At 39.3% G+C, this 23,399-nt stretch overlaps 2 protein-coding genes across 6 annotated transcripts in view; one reads left to right on the top strand and one right to left on the bottom strand.

Moving 5' to 3' along the window:
* Positions 1 to 23,399, bottom strand: part of LOC100557734 (serotriflin) — a 53,369-nt gene that overhangs the window by 20,930 nt on the left and 9,040 nt on the right. The window contains exons 1-2 of one of the 3 annotated variants that reach the window (XM_062959193.1): positions 9,296 to 9,402; positions 1,429 to 1,638 (exon numbers count right to left, since the gene is read on the bottom strand). The exons of 1 other annotated variant lie outside the window; for it this stretch is intronic. Coding sequence is in view for 1 of the 2 variants with exons in the window: in XM_062959177.1 (XP_062815247.1) it covers positions 9,296 to 9,350 (55 nt within the window). In the remaining variant the exon portion in view is untranslated. Of the gene's footprint in view, positions 1 to 1,428; positions 1,639 to 9,295; positions 9,403 to 23,399 lie in introns of those variants that run through there. One more of the 3 variants, XM_062959177.1, reaches the window with a different exon arrangement.
* LOC100557540 (cysteine-rich venom protein pseudechetoxin-like) overlaps positions 18,113 to 23,399 on the top strand; it is a 67,229-nt gene continuing 61,942 nt past the window's right edge. For 2 of the 3 annotated variants that reach the window (XM_062959150.1, XM_062959159.1), the window contains exon 1: positions 18,113 to 22,499. The gene's annotated coding sequence lies outside the window, so the exon portion shown is untranslated. The remainder of the gene's footprint in view (positions 22,500 to 23,399) is intronic. The other variant, XM_062959167.1, reaches the window with a different exon arrangement.

Raw genomic sequence — 23,399 nt, 5'->3', positions numbered from 1 at the left:
AGTCACCCAGATCTTTTCATTGGCCACCACATGACTGTGAAATGATCTGCCGGAAGAGGTCCAGCCACTGCACGAATTTAAAACACAATTGAAGACCAATTTCTTCTGTCAGACCTACCCAGTCAACTTTCAATCATGAATTTTGATCTGCATTCTTTTGCTACTATATGTCAATTCTGTATCTATGTTTTTATATTTTTGTGTTTTATCTATGTAATTGATCGTGTGTGTGTATATATATATATATATATATATATATATATATATATATGTTGATATGTTTTTTTTTATTTGTTGTACCCCCACTTTGAACCATCAATAGAGGCGGGTTATAAATAAAACATTGTTGTTGCTGCTGCTGCTGCTTACAGAAGGTGTATATGAAACATAAATTAATTTTGTGTTAAGACTTGGATCCCATCTCCAAGATATCTTATTATGTATATACAAAAAAATAATCAGAAATCAAAAACACTTTTGGTCCCAAGCATTATAAGATGATAGTACAATGGGCTCAACTATATGCTTCAAATCAGAAACCAACAGAAAGACTTATGAGGGAAATTTAAAATGTCTAAATGACGATATATTCCAAGTATTGATATATATAAATACACTTCTAATTTCAACATCGATTTACTACTGTATGAACTGGAAATATAAAACATTTTTTACAATGTGCATGTAAGACTCTGGAAGTTTTGGAGTTGAAATCAAGCTCACAACAACAATACGCTGGAAGCAAATGATTTATTCCATCTTTCCACAATTGCTGAATAACAGTTCTAAAAATTTCAAACACCCTGCACTATAACAGCCCAACTCCCATCCACCCTCTAGTGATCAAACACTGTGACCATAGTCTGTTAACTGCAATTTCTAATTCCCTCACAAACAGATGTCTTATCTACATTACTCTGTACCCAACCTCCCTTCCCCACCCCCTCCCTTCTTTATGGCAGAGAACTGAATCAGCCAGTTCTAGGCTGATACGGTGATCATGATAATGTATATGTTTTAATTATGCTGTAACTTGCCTCAAGCCACAAAGAGAGGGAAGTAAAAATAAAATTATTATTACTATTATTATTTTCATATCTATCCCAAACTATAGAGCCACATGAAACCTGGTGCATGAACAGTTACAAACACAAGAGTCCTTCTATTCTGCATTAGTTCCTTCTTTGTTCATATCGGATCTTCCCAAAAGAGATGCTAAATCAAGTTATTTGTTGTCTATGTATTCCAGATCAAGTCAAATAACATCTGAGTTAAACTGATACTCTTACAGCTATTCTCATCACCAAATCCCTAAATTCAAAAGGGAAGCAAAAGGGAAAAATATAATGTCTAATTTTTTTTCTTCCATTGCCAAAGATAAAAATCAATAACTGCTGAGATAGACAATATCTTGAGAACCAACTATACCTTAATGAGGGTGGGGTCAGATCTGCAGATGTGCTATAATCCAACAAAGACAGGCTGATGGTTGCAGCAAGAGAAAGAAGCCAACAAATGACCAGAGAAGTCTCTTATATTTTGGTGTGAACATCCCTTAATCCCAGAATGGGGGTTGTTTCTTTCACTGCATGCGTGGTATTTGTTTAAGCTCATGGTCATGAAGTTCACCTTGGCTTACTATCAACACACAAAAAAAGAATAAACATGCCAAACAGTAGTCATCAGTCTACCAGATTTCGAGATAGAAACTACCATATCTTTTAGATTCTAACATTACATAGATTCTAAGATGCACACTAATTTCAGTATCACCAACCCCAGTTTTTAGATGTTTATATGGTGGAAATTGTGTCTTAGAGTCAAAGAAATACGGTATTACATTAAGATTAAAAAAAGCATTGAGGAAGTCCTCAAACAACTATTTTCAGATGTCATGTATCCGTCTTATGGTTACGGTTTACTGCTCATGAGCAGTTTATAGGAAACATATTACCTTCTCTAAATTATAAATGGTAGCTACTAGGTATGTGCAATCCATGAAAAAATGGTTGAATACTCGCTTCGAAAGTAGAGGTGCTGGCACTTCATTTCTGAATTTTGAAGCAAAAAGTTCAAAACTTTCTGAACATTCCGATTCTTTGTATGTACTTCGTTAATGGTGGATGCGCATGCGCATGAAGGGAACATTATTGTCAATGGGGCAACTTGAGGGACCCTTCTCTCCCTCATTGTTTGACCTATCCTAATTAAATTTGCTACAGTAGTAGAACACATTTACCACTGTTAGTTCATCAAATCTAAGAACATTTGACTTATCCTCAGATTTTTGGCAAATTTTCAAAGTTTTCATAAAAAATTTTTTATAATAACAAAAATCTGTTCCTGGTTTGGAAGTGTTATTTCCTGTTTCATTGGGTTTTCTGGGGCTGAGAGTGTGTGACCTGCCCAAGATCACCCAGTGGGTCTCAAATCGGCCCGCTGTTTCTTCCTATGAGGCTTAGCCCTGTTCTAACTACCCAGGAGAGAAAACGCTCATCTTTCCCTCCGTTTTCTTCCTTCCCTGGCAGAGCAAGAGGCAGCCCTCATCGCTGGGGAATGTTTTTCTCTCCTCCTCCTCCCCTTCCCCGGCCCAGCAGAAGCGCCTTCCCCACTGAGGAAGGGAAAGAGAAGAAGACAAAAGCGCTTGACTTTCCCTCTGTTTCCTTCCCTTTCCTGGCACAGCAAGAGGCAGCTCTCATTGCCGGGGAGTGTTTTTCTCTCCTTCTCCTCCCCTTCCCTGGCAGAAGTGCCCTTGCCCGTATATCTGAAGGTTTTCTGAGGCTATTAAATGAATGGGCTCCAATGCTTCAAATTAGAAGGTTAATTCGAAAGGGCCAAACCACCTCAGAACCCCATTCAGAACCCAAAAAGATATGATTCTTTTATGATTAATGACGATTCCGACTTTTTCACTCAACTCTAGTAGCTACCCATACATCCCCCACCTCTTACATCCCAGCTTCTCTTCTCTTTGGTGATCCTTCTTTTGCTTGATGTTTTGGGCTACAGATCAAATAGAAAAAAATGCAGACTTGAAAATGAAACTTTAGCATATGTTTAAGGATGCAGACTGGGGCAAGATGCACTGGTATAAGACAACATACAATCCACTATGATGGATATACATGGCTGCCCAGCAGAAAGGTGGAGACAAGGTTGACACAAGTTATCATTGTCTGATTCATTACCAGTATGAAAGAAGATAAGATCTGGTACTCTGCGCTTTAATGTTTAGGTTGGCTGCTTGGGTATGAATTGTAATGATTCCAAAACCTGTCCCAGAAGATGAAGTTTTTAAATTCGGTTTGTTTGTTTTTTTCCAGCTTACTTAGCTGATGAAGATCTTCTGGCAGGTCATTCCACAGTCAAGGGGTGGGCAATGCACAGGTCCTCTGGGAAACAATTGCCAATCAAGTTCTCACTGGTTGGAGTAAATGTGTCCCAGAGAAACTAAGTGTATTGCACAGGAGGAAGTGATCCTGCAGATAACCTGAACCCAAACCATGTAGGGTTTTAAAGAATTTATCCCATCCAGAATTTATTGATACATCTCCAACTCTAGGTTAGAACCCTTAATGTCAAACACCACTGTCTTATCTGGATTCAATTTCAATTTGTTGTTGTTTTTTTTTATTCAACCCTTTATCTCCTCCAGGCATTCATTCATAGGAGGCACATTATCCTTAGCTAAGACTGTCATCAATGTACTGATTGCAATCCATCTCTCCAGATGATCTGTCCCAGCAGTTTCAGGTAAAAAGCATTGTGGATAGAATGGCACTTTGTGGTATGCCACATAACTCCTTTTTTAAGGAGTAGCTGTCCACAAGTAACAACATCTGCAATCTGCCTGAGAGGTATGACCAGAACCATTGCAACACAGTACCTCTGATTTCCAACCCCCCAATTGTTCCAGAAGGATACCATGGCCAATAGTATCGAACACCACGAAGAGATCTAAAAACACCACTAGGGATACAATCAATGTTAAGATAGACATCATCCACTAAGGTGATCACAACAGTCTCAACTCTGTATTGTGTTCTGAAACTGGTTTGGAATGGGCCAAGGTGCTTGGAGTTGGAAGATAACTGCCTTCTCAATCATTTGCCCAAAAAAAGAAAAATTTGGCTCAGATGAAGGTCCTTAATTATTAAGGTCCAGAGGATCCAAAGAAGGCTTTTTTTCAGCAATGATCTAACAAGTTAGAAATGGTTTAAAATTGTTTTAAACAAGATAGAAAGTTCCCCTCCCTGAGAGATGAATTAATAATCGATAGTATTTGAAACTGCATTGCATATTCTCCCTGGATAACCAGCCAAAAGAACCAGGGATAATCAGGTTGTCTTCCATACTTGCTGCAGCAGTTTCTCCACATCACCAATATTCACCAATTAAAACTGATCCAGTGTAATCCCTCTCACAGAGTTGCTGGACACCTAATTATTGACTTCTGCTCCAATGACAGTGTCTGAATTGGTTCTTATGCAAGAGAGCCATCTTCAGGGTTTTCATAGGCAGCAAAGCAATGAGCAAGAATAAGTGGAGTTTCATTTATTGAAACTGGCCTGTTTCTTTTTATAATGGGGACTATTGATTACATTCCTTTACATGTCAGGCTGTCTTTGTTTTGTGGTTGTCTAGAAGTGTGTTCTTATAAATTGTTTTTAAATTCACAGCTAACTTTACCCCTCTTTGACAGCCCATAATGAAAGAGTGCCGTTTCTGACATCAAATGAAAGGAGGGAGGGGAGGTTTTTGCAAGCTAGCAAGTGTTCTAGTTGAATTTGAACAGGGATAAGTGAGAAATAAATAAAAGAACTTGCAGGATTGATGCCCTGCTTATGTTGCCTCATTGTGCAGAAATTAAGGGGGATACAATACCTCTTGGAGATTTTTTATGTGCAAAAAAAATTAAATTCCTAAAAATCAATGGATGACCAAAACATTCTGAAACTTGGTAGGCTTAAAGTTGTAAATGTTGCTTACAAGTGTGCCAAGTTTTATCCTGATAGCCATAAAATGACAGAAAAACTAACCTTAAAATTTTCCCCATTGCTGCTAATGGAACAAGTCTAACAATACCTCTGAGACTAATTCTGTGATCTTGTCCATAGACTGTGATAGGCATCAAGGTAGATAGTACACTAAGGGCCCTTCCAGACAGTCTCTTAATTTGGGAGAAGGAAGTGGGGTAAAAAAAAATTGCTGCACATGAAGGAAAGTCCAAACACGGAACTCTCAATCTCAGTAAATAGTACCCCGACATCCAAAAGGCTTGGTTGTAGCAGATTTGCAAAATGGACCTGGGACATCCTCTGAAAGTTTTCTTTTAAAAAAAATTCTTATTGACTCTCCAAGATGTTCTGCTCCTCATAAGTACTGATGTGGATATAAGAAAATGTGTACAAGCAGATTTTTTGTCATCATCTCTCCTAACTTTCCTAATGCTTTTAAGTTTGCCTTCTTGAACCCTAGAATCATAGAATCATAGAATAGTAGAGTTGGAAGAGACCACATGGGCCATCCAGTCCAGCCCCCTGCCAAGAAGCAGGAAATCACATTCATAGCACCCCCGACAGATGGCCATCCAGCCTCTGTTTAAAAGCCTCCAAAGAAGGCGCCTCCACCACAGTGGAGAGAGTTCCACTGCCGAACAGCCCTCACTGTGAGGAAGTTCTTCCTAATGTTCAGGTGGAATCTCATTTCCTGTAGTTTGTAGCCATTGTTCCGTGTCCTAGTCTGCAGGGCAGCAGAAAACAAGCTTGCTCCCTCCTCCCTATGACTTCCCCTCACATATTTGTACATGGCGATCATGTCTCCTCTCAGCCTTCTCTTCTGCAGGCTAAACATGCCCAGTTCTTTAAGCCTCTCCTCATAGGGCTTGTTCTCCAGACCTTTGATCATTTTAGTTGCCCTCCTCTGGACGCTTTCCAGCTTGTCAACATCTCCCTTCACCTGTGGTGCCCAGAATTGGACACAGTGTGATTCCAGGTGTGGTCTGACCAAGGCAGAATAGAGGGGGAGCATAACTTCCCTGGATCTAGACGCTATTCCCCTATTGATGCAGGCCAGAATCCCGTTGGCTTTCTTAGCAGCCGCATCACATTGCTGGCTCATGTTTAACTTGTTGTCCACAAGGACTCCAAGATCTTTTTCATATGTACTGCTGTCTAGCCAGGTGTCCCCCATTCTGTATCTTTGCATTCCATTTTTTCTGCCGAAGTGAAGTATCCTGCATTTGTCCCTGTTGAACTTCATTTTGTTAGTTTCGGCCCATCTCTCTAGTCTGTCAAGATCAGGGGTCCTCAAACTTTCAAAGCAGAGGGCCAGTCCACAATCCTTCAGACTGTTGAGGGGCCGAATTATCATTTGAAAAAAAACCCGAACAAATTCCTATGCACACTGCATATGTCTTATTTGTAGTGCAAAAACAACAACAACAACAACAACAACAACAAAAGAAAAATACAATATTTAAAAATAAAAACAATTTTAACCAACTCAAACCGATCAGGATTTCAATGGGAAGTGTGGGCCTGCTTCTGGCCAACAAGATAGTCAAGTTATTTAGGATTATTGTTGTTGTGTGCCTTCAAGTCATTTCAGATTTTGGGCGAGCCTAAGTCAAAAAATTATTTATTTATTATTTATTTATTTACTACATTTATATCCTGTCCTTCTCACCCCGAAGGGGACTCAGAGCAGCTTACAATTTATATCTATATATCTATATAAAATATATTATATTAGTAGCATAGAACAATATTAGCATTATATATTACTATATTGAATTATACCACTATACTGTAATATTATTAGTAATATTACATGTAATATATAATATATAATTAATATTATTATTACTAATAATACCATATTATTAATAATAATATGGTATTATTATTAGTATTACATTGTATTACATTATAATATTACTATCAATATTATATGTATATACAATATTATATTATTAAAACTGATATAAAAATAGTATATTATAAAACTGAGGGCAGGGGCCAGGTAAATGACCTTGGAGGGCCGCATCCGGCCCCCGGGCCTTAGTTTGGGGACCCCTGGTCAAGATCGTTTTGAATTCTGCTCCTTTCTTCTGGTGTGTTGGCTATCCTTCCCAGTTTGGTGTCGTCTGCAAACTTGATGATCGTGCCTTCTAACCCTTCGTCTAAGTCATTAATAAAGATGTTGAACAGAACCGGGCCCAGGACAGAGCCCTGCGGCACTCCACTTGTGATTTCTTTCCAAGATGAGGACGACGCATTGGTGAGCACCCTTTAGGTTTGTTCGCTTAGCCAATTACAGATCCACCTAACTGTAGTTTTGTCTAGCCCACATTTTACTAGTTTGTTTGCCAGAAGGTCGTGGGGGACTTTGTCGAAGGCCTTACTGAAATCCAGGTACGCTACATCCACGGCATTCCCTGTATCGACCCAACTTGTAACTCTGTCGAAAAAAGAGATCAGATTAGTCCGGCATGACTTGTTTTTGGTAAATCCGTGTTGACTATTAGCAATGATTGCATCTGTTTCTAAGTGTTTGCAGACCACTTCCTTAATGATCTTTTCCAGAATCTTGCCTGGTATCGATGTGAGGCTGACTGGACGGTAATTGTTTGGGTCGTTCTTTTTTCCCTTCTTGAAGATAGGGACCACATTCGCCCTCCTCCAATCTGCTGGGACTTCTCCCGTTCTCCAAGAACTCTCAAATATGATCGCCAGTGGTTCTGAAATAACTTCCGCTAGTTCCTTCAGTACTCTTGGATGTAGTTGATCTGGCCCTGGCGACTTGAATTCATTTAGAGTGGCCAGGTGTTCCTGGACAACTTGTTTCCCTATTTGGGGTTGGATTTCCCCAAATCCTTCATCCATTTCATGTTGCTGAGGTTGAAGATGGCTTTCTTTTTGTGAGAAGACCGAGGCAAAGAAGGCATTAAGCAGTTCTGCCTTTTCCCTGTCCCCTGTCGCCATCACCCCATCTTCTCCTCGCAGTGGCCCTATCGCCTCCTTTTTCTTCCTTTTTCTACCAACGTAAGCAAAAAAGCCTTTTTTGTTGTTTTTAATGTCCCTGGCAAGCCTGAGCTCATTTTGCGCTTTAGCCTTGCGAACCTTTTCCCTACAGGAGTTGGCTATACGTTTGAATTCTTCTTTGGTGATTTCTCCCCTTTTCCACTTCTTGTACATGTCACTTTTGAGTTTTAGCTCAGTTAGAAGTTCTTTGGACATCCATTCTGGCTTCTTCGCACGTGCCATATTTTTTTTCTTTGACCCCTGTTTTCTTTTGGGGTCACTTGCCTGCCATGCTGATACTTACTGTATACATTAAATTCAAGATGGTGCCTACTGTGTAAATTAAATTTGCTAGTACAGCTTCACGGCTGTACATATAACATTTTCCAGAGATTGGAAAGGTGAAAAAACACTAAGCATTAAAAATTAGAGGGACAGACTGTGGGATTACACACAGATAGCCAAGATTTCTGGAAATTTGAAGCATGAAAGCCATGAAGTTTTTGGAAGAAACTGAAAGCTGTCTATAGCATATCTGATGAGAGAATTTAACAAATAAAAAGAAGAGGAATCTATTGACCTTACAGAGGGGTAAACAAAATGAACATAAACTCTACATAAAAGCCAAGGTGGAGGGTGCATTTGGGGTGGGATGAGGGGTAACTGCAACAGGGGCGGTGGGTTGTCTATGTATGTGTATGTGAACATGTTTGTATATGTATATTGTTGGTGTATTATATATTTAAAAATTATTTAATCAGAAAACAATTAAATTCAAGCTAATTTGATTTCAGAAATATGAGAACAAAGGAATTATTGTCCTCTTGGACTTCCATTTAGTTATCTGTGTGTCCATGGCTCCATCTGTTTACATCTCTCATCAGCTGTTTCAAGATTATAAAATGAGGATAAAAGCAGTCCATGCCAGCGTACCCCAACCAAGTCCCATATTTTGGGGATTTTAGTGCAGTCCTCTGTGGCAGCTCATTTTTTGGCCAATCGTGAATTTTAAGAGAACCTTTTTGACATGTGTTTTTCATCTGATCATGTGATCCAGCATACATTTTCGGTGAGCATCAACTTGCCACCCCCACCCCCCTTTTATCCCATTTTATTTCAGATTTTAAGGCCTGTGTAGAAGGGGCCTAAGAGAATCCCCAGTCTATCCTGGTATTTATACTCATTTATATATGGTTGATAATCTGACCAAGTTAAGCTGGTCTTTATAGATCACAGCAACCACAAACATACATACGACCCACTTTCCTCACCTGTTAATGCCATATCCAGCTGGGAAAGCCTAAGCATATGCTGGACCACTATCATCCCCCAGCCAAGTTTCTGTGAAGCATGCCAGGTCACCTCCCGCATTCTTGAAGAGATCAACACGATATGTGCTTTATTTTTAACTGCTCTGGCATTACTTAAGTGCAATATGAGGTTGTTGTGGGTGTCCTGGTTTAATGATTGAAAGGTGGGAACACAAGACCAGCTCTGCCGTTTCTTAAGGAAATGTCTGTTCACCACTGTTATCCAGCCTGGATTACTGCTAACATGAGCTTGCTTGCATGAGGTGCTTGGACCTGTCAGCTGGCTTCATCTTCAATCAATGCTAATTTCTTCCAAATAAAATGGTTCAATTATAGATTCATTAATCTGAGCTAAACAAGAAGTAGCAACTTGCATCTTTGCCTTCTGTAAATGTCCCTGTTGTTCTCTTTTAAGTTTCCCTTCTTATGTCCAATTAACCCTTAAAGACTCTTGAATTCGCTCTGGCAAGAGTACAGCTAATTCATTTCTTCTCTGATGAATGCTTCTGTTTTCACAGCCTGAATGTGTAATTGTACTTGCAAAGTATATTTTTAAGATTATGGGATTACCCATAGAGACCAAATTTGTTCCTCTGGTGATAAATGTCTTTGGTGTGCTTACCATGTTTCCGTCCTGCACCTCACCCCCCCCCCCCCAAGAAATGATGCTCTACTTAACAACTGTTGGCTTTTAGATCTCCTTTTCTACATCATTTTTCTGTCTCTTTGATTCTTTTTGTTCCAATTAGAAATTAAAATGAAATGTTACAAATCATTTGACCTACAGCTAAAGCATCATAAGATATTAAGAGGACTCATGCTGGAGCAACCCAGGCTAGATCTATACTGTCATATAATGCAGTTTCAAAATGCAGACTAACTGCATTGGATTGTATGGCAGTGTAGACTCATAGAATGAGTGGAACGGGATTATATGGCAGTGTAGATCCAGCCCCATAGGCAATTTTAGTCCAACATCTGATCCCACTGCAGGCAACCAGAAGCCCATGGGACAGCTGCCAGCAGGACACGAGGTCAATTATGCCTTCAATCTTATGTTCTCCAAGAATAAATATACAGAGGGAAATTGCCTCTGACATGGGAATTGATGGACTTGAGGTTCTCTCATTTGCTCCTGATTTGTTTGTGTGGTTTTTCTTTTAATTTCACAATGTTATGCCAATTATCAAAGACTCCAATTGTGCTCTAAGGTCAGTTGCGTTAAAAGTTCCAGATTGCATCAGGCCATGGAGGGAGGTGGGTTAAAAGAAAAAAAAATGACACTAGAAGTTTCTGTAATCACAGTACACATAAGAACAAAACTGAACAAACAAAGGACGGGGTGTGGAGCTATTTGAAAATATCTCTTTATCCCTTGAAGCTCATGAAAAACAAATGGAAATTCCTTCAGTATGAAAAACGCCTCGCTGCATTACCTCCAGATTTCTTAATCTTTTGTTCTGCTAAATGGCAAAAGCTCCAAGGAAAACCAAAAGAATCCACTTGGGAGGTTGTATAATCCACTTTTCTCAATGTATAACATTTAACCATGTTCTGAAATAACTTTAGAGTAATTGAACTCTGCTGATATGAGTAATGCATTTATTTTAATGAGGGTGGTTTTCTCATTTCTTTCCATTCTGATTTTAAGATGGAATTTTGTACTCAAACACTCTTGCTGCCAGTGATCTTTTTTTGAAGGTGGAAGCGGGGAGATTATTCCACCCACAACCTAGATTGGGTGGGGAGTGTGGGGAGACAAACAGCAGAAATGAAAGCCCCAATTCATTCTCTTGCATTGGACCTCATCATTGGACCTTTGTAAAGCGGGGGACAGTGGGGGAAATTATGGGGCAGCATAGAGAATCATCTCACTGTGTTCCCTACTGATGGGGTCCATGACATCCTTTCCCAAAATATTTCCCCACTGTCCCCCGCTTCCTCTTCAACTCCTCTGCCTTTTTTCCCCCTATGAGCCTCATGGAGTCCCACCAGAAATAGCCCTGCATCTTATGATGGGCTCCAGGGGACTTTGTGCCGGCAGAGGAGAAAAGCAGGGAGAAGACACTTCTCTCCCTTCATGTGATGAAGTGGTAGGACAGAAGATTTTACTCCCCCAGGTTGATACATCACACTAGATCCAACATGTAAGTATTCTATGAATGCCAGAATCCTGTTGATGACGTACTCAAGTTTACGTACAACTGTGCAAGTAGTTGTCTTCTCAAGACCATTGTGTAATGATGATATCTAATCAGATTTTATTTTCATATTTAATGACATGTGGTGGGAGACCCCTTTTTACCAGTTTAGAATGAGTAGTTCTGCTGATGAAAGACCTCATTTATGTTGGCACCATTTGATGGCATAGGCCACATATCCACCTTGAACAGCAGACACACTAAAAAAAGGAATCACAGGCACCAGCTACACTGTTTCAAATTACATAATATTGCACTGTAGATGGGGACACAGTCTTTCATCTTCTCATTTTATGACAATCAATTTTTGGATCTTTATATTGTATTACTGCGGGCTGATAGTTTCAGTTAAAAGTCCACATTCCCTTTAAAGTATCTAACCACCCTTTTCACTCCAGTCCAGTCTTAAGTTGGTGCACTAATTTTCTTGCTCAGCAGAAGCAATATCAGGCCTTGATTAGCAGACAAATATAGAAGTTTTCCTATTGCTCATCTATGAAAACTGTTATTTGGCAGATAATCACTTTCTTTGTTACTTTAAAGAAAGTCTCTTGCCATAGGCATTGCTTCAAATTAAGTATCGCGGAGTCCTGGAGTATCTAAATCTTTTGGGGGAGCTCCTAGTGGGAGCTGTGCAAGTGTCCATATTCCATTTTAATGCAGAGCATCTGTTTCTTCTTCTACAGCTTTCTCCACTGACGTGCATTTGCTCAATTTCTTTTAAATTTGATGGTTTACTGGGAAGCATCAGTCTTGTGAGAAGGGACAAGCACTCTTTTATTCAGCATCAGGTTGTACATATACTTGTGGTGTACCAAAGGACAGCATCTTTGTTCTTATATGAAAGGTCGTCATTTTGTTCCATGGGCTCTAACATAAACTCTCCTTCTTGTGAGGAGTTTAATACTGTTGGCCTTCCTTATTCATGGGTTTAGCATTCCCGGGTTTGCCAACGCCAACATTTATTATTTACCATATTTCTACCCTCCCCACCACCACCACCACCACCCCAAGGGGGACTTAGAGCAGCTTACAGCTTTGCAACATCACTAGGGAGAGATGGAGGAACAGTAAGCCACTTTGCCAACCAACTCTAGAAGCCTGTGCACTGGCTAGATGCCAAAGTTAGTTGCAAAGGTGTGTGCTTATGCTCTGCCCCCTCCCGTGGCTTCAGGAAAGGTGGAGGGAGAGTGAGCTCCCCTCATCCACTAGGTCTACAAGAAAGCTCCCCACCTCCTGGAGATATTTGTGTTTTCCCCACTTTTCCAGGGTTCTTCACACCTAATCCCCATGAATCCTGAGGACCAATTGTATAATTGTTTGTTCATTTGGAAAATCTAGCACAGTTCTTTTATCTACTCTTTTTAGTACATCACTGTGAACTTTATGTCTAGTAGTAACTTTGCCAGTCTTTAGGTTACTTACTGTGTAGCCTTTGTTTTGAGAAGCAAAGCAAATTACAATATTCTGTTAGTTTTAGAATCTAGTTTGTGTCGCGTTTATTTCAGTATGCATGCATAGACAATGTTCCCAAAGGTTCTGATGTGCTTCTAAAGGTTCTGATATGGCACAACTGAAATTGTGTTTGTATGGTGCCTTCAGTTGGCAATATATTTTGGCAAAAAACTGCAATCATGATGGTGACATTCCAGCATCTGCAGAGAAGATGAGTATCTGCCAGCATGCTCTTCACCATCTCCAGGAGAGAGCTCAGCTCAGCTCACCATCCCATTCTGTTGAAGAACATAAGGAAAACTTCTCCTGCATAAAATACCATGTTCTTCCAGGAAAACATGTATGCAAAGTGAGAGGTATAGAATCATAGAATAGTAGAGTTGGAAGAGACCTCATGGGCCATCCAGTCCAACCCCCTGCCAAGAAGCAGGAAATCACATTCAAAGCACCCCCGACAGATGGCCATCCAGCCTCTGCGTCACAATCTGTACTGTGTTTTATTTTTATTTTCTGTAAGCCACCCCGAGTTCTGTTTGGAGAGGGGATGGGATATAAATAAAGTTGATTGTTATTTATTATTATAGCATTTGGTGTACTTTCAAAAATGGTTGTAACCATTGCAGTGTACTACTGAAGCATTTCATGGACATGTCTGTGCACCAGCCAGAAACTGTAAACATTGCAACCATTAATATAAACTTCCTATAGCCAAATTCAAGATTTTTTAATAATCAAATGCTGTACATGAGCATTCAAAATAAATTGAGAAATACTTTGTTAACACCTTCATTTTAAAAATAATTCTCTGAAAACAAACACTTTTCATTCTTAATTTATTTAAATCACAACACCATCATGGTTACCATGAACATAGAGCATAACAATTAAAAGAGAAACTGTTTCTACTAAAAACATTTGCCTGAGAATAAGAAGAATTTTGTACTGAAAAGAAACAAGCCACTGTTGCTGTTGCTACTGCCAGGTTGTTTCTTCCTGTGGAACTTTGCCGGGAAGATTGTCCTCTCCACAGACTCAAAGCAGCAGGTTCTACCTGCAGCTTCCACCTGAGTGGACTGACAAAGACAGAAGTCCTGAATTGCCAAAAAAGGTATCATGCCTATCATGCTGCTTGAAAGAAGATACCAATCAGATGCTCCAAGAACCTCCCCACAAGGACCAATCAAATACTGTTGCATTAGATCTAAAATATGAAACCTGCTGCATATCACCAGTGGATCCTCAGGTTGAGAGTGAATCGGCTTGAGAAGATAATTAACCTTTGATCAAGATGGTACCTTCCCCTTAAAGAACAGCCACTCCAAATGATTCTTGATGAAGAAAAGAGAAGTATATTAGGCAAAGGGGAAGCTTTCGAAAGTGGGTTGTAAAACATGCAGCAAATACATGTATACAGATAAAAAGTAGTTTAGTACTTGCGGTAAAACTTTCAGTGCTTTATTTAATTATATGCTTCTTAAAATTGCATACTAACCAGTAACTTGAAGAATATCTTTAAAAGGTTTTCCACTATTGACTGGATTAAAAATAAATTAATCAGGATTTTTTTTTTTGTTACAACCTGTGCATTGTTGGACTGCATGAGGATACTGAGAATGTGCCAAGGGAAAGCCTCATCCCGGAAACTTACTCATGAATGGCTCTTTCATCCAAATGACAATAATCTCTCAGCAGAAGAGACTTTTTGTCCCACTGCATTTGTGGAATATATTATTACCAAATAAATCTGCACAGAAAGGTAGCTAAGGAATTATAAAGCCTGAGACTTCCCTCTTTCAGTCCAAGTTTTAACATGAAACAAGTATTCATGATTGTACATTTCATGAGATTTTCTAAATTCATCCGAAATCTTGATCAATTTGCCTCCCACACCTCTCAAGCATCCCAACCAACTGTCCTTGCAATGATGGTGGGACTGAGAAAAGGGCTTCTCCTCAGGATCCCAGAGCCCGGGCAGGTTCATATTGGGAGATAGAATCTGTCAAATAGCCTATACTTGAGCTGTATAGGGCTTTATAGGTCATAACTAGTGCTTTGAATTGCACCCGGAAATGAAATGGCAGCTAGTGAAGTTGTTGCAACAAAGGAATTGTGCACTCATTGTAACCATTTTTCCTGTCCTTCTCCTTTTGAAATTGCACTATTGCTTGCTTTTTTACTTTGTTTCAGATGTCCGCAATTGAGAGTAATGGGATTGGGAAGAAAGGAGAAGAGCCCAGAGAAGAGGGGCCTGCCTTAAAAATGATGCCTCCTACCTCCTCAAGAGAAAGCAGATTGTGAAGGAATGTAAAGGATCCCAGAAGTTGTGTCACATGAATAGTGCCTTGTGTCACCTCTAAGCAGATGGTTGAGGTGGGAGGAGATGATCTTGTGATGGGGGTAAGTAAACTCTTTGTCTTCTTTAAAAAACAGAATCCCATGAAATGCCACACAAAAACAATTTGACACACACAAAGGCAATTCCCCCCACTTTCCCCTTTTTTCCCCAGCTCAGTCTGAAGAAATCCTAAGGCATATACCACCATGGTCAGATCCAATGCCTCAGGGACCAGGTGCAGTGCCATCTAAATGCAGATGACATCCCTTGGCAAGCCCTCACCCCTTGGGAAGCACCCCACGAGCGTTGCTAACCAGTAGCGATCACGGGGCGTTTCCTTCTCCTCTCCCTCTCCTTCTCTCGAACTCGAGAGAAGGAGAGGGAGAGGGAGGGGCGCCCCCAGCGGCACCTCAAATAATACGGAGTCTCAGTTAACCGGAACTCGGTTAACCAGAACTCTGCTGTACCAGAGCCTTTCACACAGGCTGAATTGGATTAAATGCCAGCAAATGAAAGAGACAAATAGATTTAAAAACTGCAGCAGAAGAAACTGAGTCTCTATCCAAGGACAACACATGGACACATACAGAATTTATAGCACCCCTGTGGAAGCCATATTGTGGATGGAGAAATGGAAAAGAGGTATGCCTGCAATCAGGGCTGATGCAAGTGACTTCACTTCATGTTGCTTGTTTGGGCATATCTCACATATTGGCAGATATACAAAAGCCCTGCCCAAATGTTTACTAGTCTCAAAGCCATCAGGCTCCATGTCCCCTCAACCCTACTTTGCCTACACATTGTCTACCCAAGGAAAATATTGGTTATGAATGTATCTGATTTGTGATTAAGAAATGTGACCAACATGATCAATTCGTAACATGATCAACTCATAATATCAATATGTAAAACTGCTACGTAGCCTGTCATAATTATAGTAACAGTATTTAAGTCATCATAAACTTGTTTTTGGGCCCCTTGGTGGTGCAACAGATTAAACCGCTGAGCTGCTGAAGTTGCTGACCAAAAGGTTGGTGGTTCAAATCTGGGGAACAGGGTGAGCTCCCACTGTTAGCCCCAGCTTCTGCCAACCTAGCAGTTGGAAAACATGCAAGTGTGAGTAGATCAATAGGTACCACTCCAGTCGAAAGGTAACAGTGCTCCATGCAGTCATGCCAGCCACATGACCTTGGAGGTGTCTACGGACAACACCGGCTCTTCGGCTTAGAAATGGAGATGAACACCAACCCCACAGAGTCGGACATGACTAGACATAACGTAAGGGGAAACCTTTACCTTTACTTTAAACTTGTTTTTGGTATGAACACTAATTTAAAATGTAATCACATTCATATTGATTTGTATAGCTTCAGGTTGTTTGGCATAATTCTTATAAAGTGAGACACACTATTGCATACTGTCTTAAAAATCAATGTTCAAATACTTTTATGTTTGCCTGTACTGCCATGGATGCATATTAATACAAATGTTTTTGTTTTTCATTAATGCTGGGGTTTTCACAGCTGAAACATGAGACTTATGGCACCGAATTACAGCATATTTTCTAGGACACTTATGTCATTAATATGCTGTGTCAATACTATTAATATTATTATATTATTATATTATGATTATGATTATTTATTTGTTACCCAGCTTTTCTCAAGGCTCAGTATGATCTAGTTGATCAAGTTGATATTAGTTCTCCAAACTAACATTTCTGCTATGAACTTTCTGGGTAATCTCACTCCTTGGCAGGAGGTGGTTCAACCACCAGGCCAACTAGGCAGTTGCCTGTGGTGCCATCTTGTTGGGGGCGCCATCGAAGCAACTCCTGTCTCCTGCGGCCTGCTTCGGCAAGGTATTGAACTGCTTTTTCTGTTGATTTGTTGTAAAACATGTTGTTGTAGTGCTTAATTTGTAAAATCTTAATGTAATTTGATGTTTAATAGGCTTTTCCTTAATCCCTCCTTATTATCAAACATATTTGCTTATCCAACGCTTTTATTTTTCAGTGATTGGTTTGGGGGGGAGGCGCCAAAATTCCTACACTTGAAAAATACCAAGGGCCGGCTCTGTTGGCAGCAAACAGCAAAATCTCCAAAAAAATTAAGGGAGCCTTTTAAGTTTCCATGCTTACATCAGCCATTTCCCTTGCTATTTTTTTTTTTACTAACAATATGCTGTCATCCGTGTGTCTTAAATTGTTGATGTTCCTTCCTCCTTTTCATGCCTCCTTCCTTTGAGAGCACATTTACACTGTCCACTGAGGTTGGTTCCAAACTAAGCAGAAATGATTTCACAATGCATGTACTGTATATACTCGAGTATAAGCCTAGTTTTTCAGCCCTTTTTTTAAGACTGAAAAAGCCCTCGGGTGAGGGTTCTGGTTGGCTTATATTTGGGTCAGCTTATACTCGAAAATATATGGTACATTTATTATTTTTCTCTATTATTATTGGTATTATTACATTTATTATTTTTCTCTATTATTGTTGCTACTACTGTATTACATTTCTTTTACTCTATTTTTATTATTAATAATACATTATTTCACTCTGATATTATTATTATTATTGCATTTATTATTTTACTCTATTTATTATTACTTGTATTATTTTCCTGTATTTAATATTATTATTATTATTATTATTATTATTATTATTATTATTATTATTACATGTATTATTTTATTCTATTATTATTAAAAGGATGCATAGGCACATTTACATTGAAGAAGATGAGAATAATGATTTGATCAGAGTTGGACAGTCTTATCTTAAATTTGAGCTTTATGTAAATATTCAAAAACATCTAACCTACTGATGCCTCAATTAATGTAATTTTATTGATATCTATTTTTATTTCTGAAATTTACCACCCTCGGCTTATACTGGAGTCAACATTTTCCCAGGTTTTTTGTGGTAAAATTAGGTGCCTCGGCTTATATTCGGGTCGGTTTATACTCTAGTATATATGGTAATTAGATTGACATCTATGGAATTGGTTCAAGGTCCTGATGGTGATTACAGAGGGCAGCTTTGAACTGTGCCCATGATCTGTAATATCTGAGGCTTGGAAGCTGCAGAGAATGTTTTTTAATTTTTTTCTAAATTCGCCCCTTGGAATGTGCATATGGACATCACCAGGACACTTTGTCTGCACAGTGATTCACATTCTGTAGAGCCAATTTCACCCTGTAATGTGATTTACATCTTAAAGCACTGATATCCATTAAGGAATTTCTTTTGGACTTTCCCTTGATTTTGCATATCTTGGTTTAATGTGCTTTAAACACAATGCAGCACACTTTCATGATGTCAATTTCAAGCTGGTTCCAGGTTGCTTTAAATGGTCCATGTAGATGAAAGCTGCACCTAATCCCAGTCCAATATTTAATTCTTGGTGCCATTCTTCTTGTTGATTGATTTTGTATAGGCATCTGTAACAAAAAGCCTTATTTTATTGAGGATTTTTGTCTATGTTATTTAATGTTGATTCAGTGGTGAAGGTGGGCAGGAGTTAGCTACTGCTGATTGGCTATGTGTCACCATGGTAACGTAGCTGCTTCTGTAGAAATGTAACTATTTCGAGGCTAGCATGAAAGGGGCGGAGCTAGCTGGATGAAAAAGGAGGGAATGTTTTTAAAAGAGTTAGTTAGTGAAGTTCTCTAGCCGGTGAGCTAGAAAGAAGATGTCTGAAGTCAGTTAGGTTTAGGTTTCCAGTGAGATAGAGCTGAGGAAAAAGAATACCGTTGAGACAAAGTTTTAGTCAAGTGGTTGATGTTAAAGAATGAAAGATATTATCTATAGTATGTACAAATGAAACTGAAAAAGTAAATCTTTGTAACAAGTTACGCTTTTTGGACTAAAGAAACCATAAATAAATAATTCTTTGTTTTTTAATAAAGACGGTGTTCCTGAGTGGTGAATTGCTCTACTTAGAGTCAACGGAAGATTTGTCTCACATACTTCCCCTCAGTGTCACATCCTCTCATACATGCACACGCAGAGACCCAAGTGTTTATAGCTGGCAGTGGCTGGGATCCTGAAAGAAGGATTGCCCCCTGCCATAGTGGGATTTGAGAGATCCCATATTAAAAAGGCGTGGCAAAGGTGTGGGATATTAAGAAGAAGATTCCCATAGCCTAAATGTAAAGGGCTTTGGGCAGGGTGTCCCACATTTAATGGTGGCAGTGGTTGGGATCTTGAAAGAGAGATTTCCCCCCTGCCTGTTTGAGAAGCCACTCTTGTGCCTTTTTTGAAGTGAGCCTTGCAGCATCTAATTGTGCCAGTGTTGTAAGCCACCCTGAGTCCCTTCGGGTGAGAAGGGTGGGATATAAATATTGGAAATAAATAAATATATCACAGTTCTAAAAGGGAAAATCACTGGACGTGAAAGACTCTGGGCCCTGTTTGCAGCTATGGGGAAAGTATTCCCAAGTTCAGTAATGCTGGAGGCTGGATCCAAAACATGTGCACACAAACATCTTTAATAAGACTAGTCATATAGAGACAAGGTTGTACTCCAATCACTGTCATTGTGCAGAACATAGTTTACTGAACCCTACACAGACATTTTGCCCAATGTGTGAGGGTCTGTGAAACTGGTTTTCAGGGTGAGGTTTGTGTACATACCTACATCCCTGACCTTAGTTTAGTCCTTCACATAAGCTGGTCAATGCTTGCATAGGGCTTGTAGGGTTCAAGAAGTAGAAACCAGACTAGAAAAGTATAAGTATCATAAATAGACAGCAGGATGACTACTTAGGTTGCACACTATGCCCTCAATGAGACTGAGAATGGGATGAACAATGAGGTGGTGGATACATTCAAAGACTTTGAGAGAGGTTGGCATGCTTAAAAGTTTCATACAGCTATCCTGAAGTCATCCGATCTCATCTGATATCTGAAGCTAAGAGAGTTAGTTCCTAGTTTATCATTGGATGAGAAAAGTTAAGAAGTATCAAAGAGAGAGAGAAAGGGAAAGGATGAGAATACTGGAAGTCCAGACAAATGGGCAATAGCAATGGGCTCACATATTATGTTGTAGGAATGAAGCTGAATAAAAGAATGTTAGATCCTTTGACATGTTTTAGTTGAGAACTCCTTGCCTGCTCTAAATTACCACCTCCACTTTAAAGGGAACTGAAAGTACACTATAGATACAAAACATACTGGAAGTAAAAAAGAACTGGCTTGTCTGAAACTATTCTTCATTCTCTTTAACATGAGTAGCTGTGCCTGCTTAGATCTCAGAGCTTACTGATATATTGGCCAACTTCACCATCAGCTTACTATCTACCACCCCATCTGGCATGAAGTTCCCCGTTTTTCTGGACCTCCTTCACAATCACATTTTCTCCAGGCTCCCTTTTCATCCATTGTGCCATCTGTTCTTTGTCTTCCTCTGAAACTTCTTTTTTCCTCTTGTCACTTTTGAGTGCAGCAGTTTCTTCTTTTACAAAATCTCTGGAATAACTAGCTTGTAAAATTACCCTATGCTTTCATTATTTTTTCATTCCTTTTTCTGTGGCATCTGCTCAATGCACATGTGCAATTATATAATTAGATCATCAAGCAATAAATGATGATGAAAGAGCCTTCATTGCTTGATCATTTTCTTTCGCTCAGTATGAAAGAACAGTGATTCCCCAGGTATTTTTTGTAACAGTGATGTTTGCAAGAAAAACAAGTGCAATTCCATACAACCCAGTAAGGTATGCAAAGATATGAAAACATCAACCTCCTTCTAATCCATCCTAGATGTGTAGTCTTTTTGTAACTATTCAACCACATCAGAAGGATTGATGGATCCTTAGAGATCTGGCAGCACTTCTTATTATAGCACCAAATATTTTGCTGCCTAAAGCGAAGAATAAGATGGTGCCTTCTCCTTTTCTGGCCAGAAAGCAGCTGAACCTTATTTCATCACGGCCAGCATAATATGATCCTTCCCCTACAACCTTTGAGGCAACGTGTTGATACTCACAGCTCTGTCCTCAAACCTCACCACTACTCCTTGCACTACTCCTAGCACCTGTAGTATATGACAAGCTTCATATATTCACTGCATGTAGGGCCATATACTACAAAGCCTGCACACTCACATGAGATTCCTTAAGTAGGATTTTCCATAAGAGAAAACTGATATGAAGTGTCTGTGCAGGAAACCTATATCTGTAGATTCATGTGTTCTTGTTAAGGTTTCCAGCCGTCTTTTTGTTCCAAGGAAAAGTCTTATTATCTTTAAATAACACTAGCCAACATACATTTTGGTGCTTCAAATGTTTTGGTGCCTCAAATGTCAAAAGTTTGAGAAATGTCCTCCAAAGCATTGTTTTTCTACTCACCAAATCAAAAACATCAGAGCAAGCGAATAAGAGTAATTTTCCTACATGTAGAATATAGCATATCAAGAATACTGACTGTTCTTTTACACTTCTTTCTGGTATAAACTTATGTGGAGCAATATTTTTAGACAGGGGGCTCATTTGGGTACTGTAGCCCAGGAAATGCCTGTGCAGCAATGCAATACAATTATTTCCATTCAGAATCAACCTTTGGTTTATCGGGATAGCATCTAGCCACCCCTCAAGGGAAAACCCGGGGTTTGGGTTGAGGGTGGGGATCAAAACCTAGTAGCAGACAGATTATTTTAACCCACTTCCTCCCAGGTTTCAGGAAAGTGTAGAAGGGATCTCAGATTCATTGCAGACTAAATATGAAGATTGAAAGTAAAGTCAGTTGGTTCTTAGGTTGGTTTCTTTTTAAAAAAAATGAATTATAATACTAAATTTCACTGAATTTCATGAAATTTAAGGAGCCTATGATGGAAGGCACACCCTGAAGCTTTACAAAAAAAATGATTATCTTAATATTTTTAGGATTTCCTCTGCATTCATGATATCTTTTTGTTTGTATGTATGTTTCAATGTGTATGTGTCACACAATGTTTCTGTGCGGTGAGGCAAGAGTGTGAAGAACAGTAGAAGTCATCTTGTCTGCATGAATCTGTCTTCCTAAGTCTATGAGCCCAATGAGGAGAAAGCAGAAACAGGAAACAGCACTAAGAAAAATTCCAGAAAACAGCCATCTGACTGAGAAGGACAAAATAATGGGGACCTGGTAGAGCTATTAGGGCAGGTACCCTTCCTCTTTTTCTTTTCTATGAGGTAAGACAGTTCTATAAAAGCCAAACCATCAAATCTAAGATACATCTATTTTGAAGCCCCTTAAATTGGGGGGGGGAGTGCCCCCTAGATTAAATGAAATATGATATATCTTTTGAAAGTCGAAAATAATTAAAATTTTACTAAAATTTAGTGCAGTGATGACACCCTGCTCAAAGTTTACACTTCCATTTGGTAATTTCTATTACTGTTTATTACTTATTACTTGCAATTTGTCTTAGTTTAAAAATGTTATGGTTAAAATGTAAAATAATTCTAAAAAATTAGTAGATTGGTGAATTGTTTTAAAACTTGGCAGGCCTGCAGTTATAAATGGGATCTAAAACTGAGGTAGGTTTCATGCAGATAGGCCTTAAAATAGCTGAGGATTATATCTTTAAAGTTTCCCATTGTAGCCAATAGGCTGTATCTTTGCTGAATAAAAATGGCCAAAACCAATTCGAGTAACTTCCCGGTAAACAGAATGAGGGATCAGCCAACAATGGACCCCAAAACGGCATTCCTTTTGGCTGAATTGCATACTTCCATCTTAACTTAAGAGTTTTTTTATTCCTGAAGTGAAGCTGTGCCAAATCTGCTTTAAATTATATATACCGTAAGCATTGCAGCACCAGAAAATCCAATTCCCAATTTGAAAGTGACACAAGTGTGACCCAATACATCTGCAAACATCCTTAGATTCCTGCCCAAAAGAAAGAGGCTTTTGAACCCAGAAGGAGCTACGGGATCTTAAAAGTGCTGCCAGGCCATAAACCGCAGTAGTTTTTGTGAGGATTTAGCAGTGAACAGGTAGCCAGAGCAACTTTCCACTCTCTCACCCAAGACTGGAAAATACTTATCTAAACAAGCTGTCCAGATCAGAATTTAGTTGGTTGTGCACTA

This window comes from Anolis carolinensis, chromosome 1 (genome assembly GCF_035594765.1).
Source record: "Anolis carolinensis isolate JA03-04 chromosome 1, rAnoCar3.1.pri, whole genome shotgun sequence".
Lineage (NCBI taxonomy): Eukaryota > Metazoa > Chordata > Lepidosauria > Squamata > Dactyloidae > Anolis > Anolis carolinensis.
The sequence above is the reverse complement of the archived record's forward strand: the minus strand, read 5'-3'. Positions and strand labels throughout refer to the sequence as shown.